General features: G+C 38.3%; 1 protein-coding gene and 1 long non-coding RNA gene across 2 annotated transcripts in view; both read right to left on the bottom strand.

The window, feature by feature from the left end:
• LOC106955674 (uncharacterized) overlaps window positions 1–4705 on the bottom strand; it is a 49030-nt gene extending 44325 nt beyond the window's left edge. The window contains exon 1 of the long non-coding RNA XR_001426632.1: window positions 4550–4705. This is a non-coding gene — a long non-coding RNA (uncharacterized LOC106955674). The remainder of the gene's footprint in view (window positions 1–4549) is intronic.
• On the bottom strand, window positions 23–1479 carry gas1a (growth arrest-specific 1a). The gene has a single exon (XM_015045975.1). It carries the CDS (start codon window positions 935–937, stop codon window positions 152–154), a length of 786 nt encoding a protein of 261 aa, XP_014901461.1. The 5' UTR covers window positions 938–1479; the 3' UTR covers window positions 23–151.
• Window positions 4706–8111: the final 3406 nt, after the last annotated feature.

Below are 8111 nucleotides of genomic sequence, written 5' to 3'. Positions count from 1 at the left end.
TTTTTTTTTTTTTTTTTTTTTTTTGAGGATTATCCCGTTATGATGACGAAGAGAACTCTGTTCAGTTTGTCAGGCTTTTACTATAGCAGGTCAATGAGTGTTTTGATAAGTTTTGATTGCCTTTTTATCGGAACAATAGAAAACCCTTAGATTAAAGGAGGGGCGACAGACCCAAAATAGAAGCCAGCAGGGTCAGACCCCAGCGGCCCGCAGTCGGGAGAGAGGCTCTGCTCCACGGTTCCACTGTACCGTCCGGGTTGTCATCACCGTCCTCCTCGTCGACCCATCGTCCGCTGCCGTATTCTCTGTCTGGGTCTGGATTGTCGAAGCACAGCATCTTCATGCTGCTCTTAACGAACTCACAGATGGTCCTCTCCGGCCCGTCGCACATGCACGTATCCAGCTTCTGACCCTTGGGGATTTTACGCATGTTCGCGATCACGTTCCGGCAGGCGTTCGTGCAGATCGCGCCGTTAAAAAGTTTCCCGCAGTGGTGCAAGTAGTCTTGCATGGCGGAGCTGCACTGCGCGTCCCTCCCGCACTGCAGCCGGGCTTCTGTACAGCCTGTGCTGGTAGTCCTCGGGAGGCACGGCTCGATGGCCCGCTTGGTGCGTGCGCATCTCAGGTCTTCGCCGCAGCTGCAGTCCTCCAGAGCCGGGCCGCTTTTGGTCAAGTTGAGCTGAACTAACGAGGAGATGCAGTGGCTGGGACACCTCTTCTTAGCCCCGCTCAGCACGGGCTCGCAGGCCTGGACGTAGTGGTCATATGCGTAGTTGCAACCGGGCTCGTTTTTACAATTTAGGATGGCTTGCCAGCAGATCAGCTGCCGACCGTGGTGCGGGGAAGCCACGGAGAAGTAGCCAAACATCAGAAGCACGCAGCCAAGAGGCCAAACAGCTCTGCAGATACCATGCATTGAAAGATTGGAGTATGCCATTATTATGGCTGCTTGACTCGGCCAGACTCAAAGCAGTGTCATAAGTCCATCCATTGATAGTGTGCAATCTGGAGAAGTGTTATTTACTCCGGGCCAGATGGTGCGTTATCGGGCCCGTGTGTGGGCGTTCAGTGGGTAGCCACGGTGCCGTGTAATCCCGTCTCCAGAAACCCGTCAGCGCTGATCCACTTGAGCCGGATTCCTGCGCGAACCGTCCGCTATCCGTACATGATTGGGCGTGAAAAATTTAACAAATGAACAACTTAATCAGAAACTCAGACGCACCGAGAGAGAGAGAGAGAGAGAGAAAAAAGTTCCCCCAAAAAAGTGGGAGAGTTCTCATTACATCGAAGAGGAACAACTGCCTCCACTGCAGCGGGTCTCCGTTGTGCGGATCTCCAGGAACCGGAGAGAGAAGCCGTACAAGCCCCGAGTGCGCTGGATCATTAAGCGCTACTTGTTGGGGGGACTGGAAACAAACAGTACGAGGGGGGAAACAACAACTCTTGTGGGTCTTAAAGTGGTCCTACGCTCCCTACCCCTTTGAGCATTTGTCTTTGGCTTTCTCAGCCCCCCTCGCCATGCATTTGTGAAGTGCGCCTCATTGGTTGGCAACTTGTTGAGGGTTTGTACGTAATAATGGGCGGGAGTTTATGGTGGGAGGAGGTCGAGCCTTGAGAAAACACTCCATGAGGAGAGGATGAATACGCCTGAGTGTAGATTGAGTGGTGGGAACATTGCTCCTAATTATGTGGAGACATTATTGCGAAAGCTTTTATCTGCTCACTGGACTAACTGCAATAAAACTGAGAACCCTTAAGTCATAAGATGAGATTAGTTGGAATAGAACATAGGCTTATTTTTTTAAGTTATTATCTGTACTTTATTTTCCCAGTTTTCCCATAATACTCAACAGGCTTCCAGTTTTATTTGCACTTTGGCGATCAGCGGGTATAGCAAGCAGCAGTTACCCTTTTTATATCAGAAAAACAACAATCTTAATATTTTATTACATGAAACAATGTAATGTAATGTAATGATGTAAGAATACCTTCTTGATTATACTGTGAACAATTATTAAACTCTCTTCACATTTTGCTATAACTACATATTTCAGTAAATTTTAATTAGTTTTTTTATGTTAAAGATCAACTCAGTAGTTTTTAAGTGGAAGGTCATTGTTGCATGGTTTCAGCATATTTGATTAAGGATTTCTTGTCGTTCTGATAAATGATGCATCATTTGTTGGTTTTCTAAGATACATATGATGTGACCTCAAGGCTGAATCATTATCTATCTTACCAACAGAAATGTGGAATTTGCTAAACAACTAAAACTCTAATAAGCGCTTGCTTTGTAACAAGAGATAATCATGCTATCCCATAATCGAGGGATAAAATAAAGAGTGAATTTGTGTTAATGGTGGACGACATGTAATGCTGTGGGTCTGTTTCTGTTCTAAATCATCTAGAAGTAATGGCATCCTGTGAACTTTAGGGAAAAATCTGGTGAACTCTAACAGTAAATACAAAATCCCTCACCACTGGATCTTTTTAGTAAATTGCCATTGTAAAAAAAAAAAACAAAAAAACTTTTTTCCATGATTGTAGTCTAAATGTTTTAGCAAACCTGTAGGGTTATCTGAAACCCTAGAACTGTGAATGATTTAGCCAATTTATTACTATGTTTTTTTCAGATTCTGCATTGAAGTGCTTATTTATGTTGAGACATCTTCACCTTGGTGAGATTTAAAATAGCCAATAAATGGGTACAGTATAGGTTAGGAGGAGTCCAGATGTGGACTATGTTTTCTTTTTAGTAAAGTTCTACATACAATTTGAGAAAACATTTTCACACTATAATATCCTCTAAAGATCACAGACCATCACTCAGATGGCAGGCTTTATAATGTTAGATTCAACCCCAGAATTTCACAATTGCACAGATGATGAACTGTGCAGCATTCTCACTAATTTAATCATCAAAATCCCATTATCTCCTCCTCAGTTGAGCAGTTGAGGGGAAATTAATTGAGATATGATGGAGCAGTCACCAATCATCATCCCGTATAATCTGTCATTACAATTTACGTTATGCTAGTTATTGCACCAGAGAATTGGCTGTCAGATGTTAAGCTGTAAGCTGATTCAGAGATGATTGTTTCAGCTGCAATTTCTCGATGCAGAAGTCATCCCGTTTTTATATCTTGAGATTACTGCATTGTTTTTCATTTGCACTGCCAGAAGAAATATTGGACTTTTTATCTTTAAAATAAATTTCCCTCATCTTAATCACAGTCAAGATGCCACAACACAGCAGCACATTGATACTGGTAGCAGCATTAAACCTTTTCATGTCATTCATTTTTCCAATGAATCAACCCATTGATTCCAAAAGCTTTACTTGGTTTAATGTCATTTTCTCTGCACCGAACACAGTACATCTAAAATAGATGTAAACTTTGCACATAAAGAGATGAAAGTCTTGATGCAAACAATCAGTTCACGTCTGATTGGAAAAGAAATTTAAAAGTGCTCTATCCACAGAAAAACATCTGTTATAACAGATAATACACAAGACAATATACATCCTTTTGGGTTCTCCAGATAAGTTACAAGATAAGATTTTACCAATATATTTGGGAAAAAAAAGAATCTTTTTTTTTTCCTTTGGCTTTTACAATTTAATTACAGTGATGTCATTAACAGAGTAAAAAAGAAAATTTCATGGTGGTGAGGATAACTGGTCTTCCAATACTTTTTGGTTTGCTTTTGTTAGAAAACCATATATATGAGAACACATAAAACCTAAGAATAAAACTAACTAATAGTAAAACCATCAAACATTCTTCCACTTGGTTTTCTTGTTCTTAAACACGGTACAAAATAAAACATTTATTACAATTTTCTGGTTAGCGTGTTCATTCTTGAGCTATTTTTTTCTCTTATGTATACAACTTGACAGATTTCCACAAATCCTCTATTCGAGTATTTCACTCTGACCAATGATCCTTACGTAAAGGGATGGCAAAAAAAAATAAATTTATATTCAAGTTTTCCAAATATTTCTGCTAAATAATAAATTGTGTTTGAACTTTTCAACTATTAGCTAATTCCGAGTAAAGGTCAGCAACATGGACAGAAACCTAAACTCATGCAGATAGATTTTAAAAGCAAAAAAAAAAAAAAAAAAAAAAAAAAAAAACTTATTTTCCAGGCTTGAAGATGTGTGCCTGGTTAAAGAAGTGACTTTAGATCACTTCTGTACATACCATACTTTTGCTTGTATGTTTTCTCTGGGCAACAAAAAGGGCAAGTTAAAGAGGAGACAGTGTTTGTGTTTAAAAATTAGGGCTTTGCAGCTTTTCTTCCACAAGAACTCAGATATCTACTTGGACCTCCTCATCAAAATGACACCATGGTGTGTGTGTGTGTGTGCATGCGCGCTCATATGTGGGTGTGAGTAAACTGATAGCCCACATGTTGACACATGAGCGAGAGGAGACCGCTTAGCTCTCGAGGCTTGATGTGGATGGGGGAGTCAAGGGATGAGAGCAACGGGGGCACAAAGGCTGTTTGTATTTCAAACAGAATTCTGATCTCAGGAATGTACCTTTAGGCCACAGCCGTGAGCTTCCCACTGCAAACAATGCACTCAATGTCAGTTACGGCTGGCTAACACAGACGCTGCTGGGGCTATTCCAAGCTCCCAACTCGTCCAAAATGATGGATACAGGAAACTCAATACCTCGGGTGTTCATCCTCACTTTTCCCTGCAGCACATAGAGGGAAACACTTTGAGTGCTGACAAAGGACTTGCAAACACCCTCATCTTTTTTTTTATTTTTTTATTTTTATTTTTTTATGGTTTTACTATAAATTTACGGTAAAACATAAATTTATTTTTTTAACTAGTCATTAATGGTTTTAAAATTTTGAAAGGATTTAAAAGAACAAACTAGTCTTGCATCAGCTGTAAGAAAAGGAAAAAGAAAAGAAGAGAAAAGAAACGTTTTTCATCCTGCAGACTTTCATAAGGGAAACTAGAGCGAGATTAAATCATCCAACTCTTTCGTCTGAGCAGCTGTGTGTGCAAACCAGATGTGTTGCACAGAAAGCTGAATGCTTTTACACTGAGGGATCAATTAAACCAGAATTCTTCCCGCAACAGTCCAATTAAGCGATAAACAAAATAAAATTAAAAACAAGCTTTGCTGATTCTCAAAACATTCAAATTAGACTGACTACGTCTAATTAATGTGTAAAATGCAGCTCAGCTGCCAGTGCTAATTAAGTAAAATGAATGATGACAGAAATAATAGAGAGTTATTTGTGAATCAGCTGTGTACATACTGACATTGTTTGGCAAATATACTAAGTATATTCAGATTGTTTCTTTTTTTTCACCCAGTCCTTAAGACAAAAGTATTCTATTTATACATTAAAAAAAATACACACCAGCTAAAAACAGACAGTTTTATATAATGAACAATAAATACCATTGCAGATGAGTTAAAAAAATAAAAATAAAAAATCAGCAGAAATAAAATGTTTCCAGCTTCAATCCAGTACTGGGTATTCTCTCATGCAAACACACAACAGACCCATTTCAAACTACCAGGTGAAGATAATGCAGTGTAATGTTTTTATGTCTGGTTCTCTTCACTATTTTGACTGAATGACCACTCTGGCAATTGCCTGACCACACTGTTGCTCTGCTGTTTCACCAAGCCTGGAACTATCAGTATTTTTCTAAACACAGGACACACCAACAATTATTTTCATTTTATTTCTTTGTGGATTTGAAAACTGGCTCAAAGCTTTTCTGCTCTGCTACATTTTATCTTCTATTTAGGGATTTAGGTTGATGACTTGATGCACTCTGATGAGTTTCCTCTGGTAGAAAACTTTAACCAATCTGAACTTGACTATTATTTGATTGAATTAACTTTTTCTTTTAGCAAAATGCCTATGAAATCGAAACTATATAAATAAATGAATTGAATTTGAAGAGAGACAAAGAAATAGCAGATATAGTTTGACACACTGTCATGTATTTGAAGAAAAAACTATTCATGCTGCTAACTTAAAAATGACAAGAACTCTCTGTGTCCTTCAAACGTGAAGATTTCTTCAGTTGTCGAGTGAACCGAATCCCAGCAGAACAGAGAAGTTGAAATGCGCCCATGCTGTTCTGTCAGAAAAAGGAAATATCGGAACACAGGAAATGAGTTGGCAGGAATTATCCATTCAAATTGCTTCCTCTTTGGGATTTCAGACACATGATAATGGCCAGTGATAAGTTATTTGGAACACAACCAAACAAGATTAAGATTTCATTTCCTTCCTGATGTCTGCCCTATTAATTTGCCTCCATTTCATTTGTCCTCTTCCGGGGGATTTGTCTTGATTTGTTCGGTTTGGAACTCCAGAGTGACGCACAAGTGATTAAAACCTTAATACTTGGCAGCAAATGGCAGAAATCTGTAACTATACAGCCTGTTTTTAACATTTGTAGCAAGTTGCAAAAGCCGTGAACTGTTTGTTGAACAGTGCTAAGCTGGGATTTTCCCTGCAGACTTGAACATCAACAACACATGCTCTCTTTTCCTAAAATTAACACTCAGATAGCCATAGCCAGTGGTGGGAAGTAACGAAGTACAAGTACTTCGTTACTGTACTTAAGTACAGTTTTCGTGTATCTGTACTTTACTTNTATATATATAATACCTGTAAATGCAGATACATTGATCCTTCATTTCTCTGTTGCAGTTTGATAAGGACTGAATGAGTTGATGGTTAAAATGAGCCTAGTTTGAAATCCATTTAGAGAGATAAACACAAGGATATAAAAGCACAAAGAACAAGGTCCCAGCTGCTGTACAAGCCTTTACAGACGGCAGAGCAGCAGGCCGCTGTGAGGATCGTGTTTTTACAATAGTGTCTTTTTAAATTTTTAAAGAAGGTCATGAAGTCGTTGCACACAATTGTAAGAAAAGCATGGCTGAACAGTCATAACTCTGCGCGGGTGGCTTCAGCGCTGGAAACAAAAAAAAAAGCTGTTCTTCAATGACTGATGAATAATGTTCTTTGTGGAAGGAGCTCTGCAGGAGGACCTTTGTGCAGCTGCAGCAAGGAAATTGTTTTTTCTCTCAATGTTTTTCTTGTATTATTACATTTTCAATTTGTTCAAAGCCTTGCATCAAGTATTTTTCCAACTTAGTAGTTGAACTTATTTCACCTATAAACAAACCTGCTTGTTAAATTCTAAGAGTAATGGCGTTAAACAAAAGGGCATCCATTATAAAGCCTTTTAGGAAGTATAAAGAAATGTAAAATGCTCTCAGTAGGTATAGAAGGTACACATCAAGCTTATTTCTTTATAACTTTATTTCTAGTTAATAAAGTTATAAAGCCAGCAAAATGAAGCTTCTGATAAAGTTGCCTCAATTACTAGGCAACTTTATCAGAAGTCCCAGGGATGTTGTTTAACTTGAGCTAAGGCAACTATAAAGGCTTACCGTAAATTATCAAACCATGCACCAAGACAGTTTTACTATTATTGAAAAACTTGAGATTATAGTGACACAATAACTGAATATCCACAACTCCTCAAAATTTTTATATGCTTCTATAATTAGTAATAATTTGCAAGAGCCAGTAATGGCTTAATTCAGTAGCAGACATAATCAGATAAGAAAAATAAATCATTTTAATCTAATATTTCTTTCCCTAACACTGACACTGAAGAAATCTAGGTTGAGGCTTTGGGAGATGGAAGATGGTTTGTATACTCCGAGTCAATCATTTGAAAAGATCCAGCGATGGAGAATCTCAAGGTTCTGGTTCTGATGGACTCATATAAACCCAGATATTTAATATTGTCTTACATAAATTCATTGCTGACCCAAACAGAGACATAAGACATAACTGAGACATAAGACTCAGATCTCCTGATTATTACGCTATACATATAAATATAATTACATTCTGGCTCTTCTTTTTCTTTTCTTTTTTTTTTCTTTTTTTTTAAATGAGCAACTTTTTGGATTTAGGTAATGCAGTCAAAAGATGTAATCCATGACCTTCATTTTTTTAATCCAAAGGAAAAGTAAAACTAATAATATTAGCACAAGTTAATATTATGTAGCTCTGGTGTTTCACACTATCAGAGT

The sequence above is a fragment of the Poecilia latipinna genome, unplaced genomic scaffold (genome assembly GCF_001443285.1).
Source record: "Poecilia latipinna isolate Pla-1442-1.1 unplaced genomic scaffold, P_latipinna-1.0 Scaffold758, whole genome shotgun sequence".
Classification (NCBI taxonomy): domain Eukaryota; kingdom Metazoa; phylum Chordata; class Actinopteri; order Cyprinodontiformes; family Poeciliidae; genus Poecilia; species Poecilia latipinna.
This window is presented reverse-complemented; position numbering and strand designations above follow the sequence as displayed.

Bases quoted from the DNA above. Each gene is read 5' to 3' on its own strand.
- gas1a (XM_015045975.1), bottom strand. From the start codon at position 937: ATGGCATACTCCAATCTTTCAATGCATGGTATCTGCAGAGCTGTTTGG.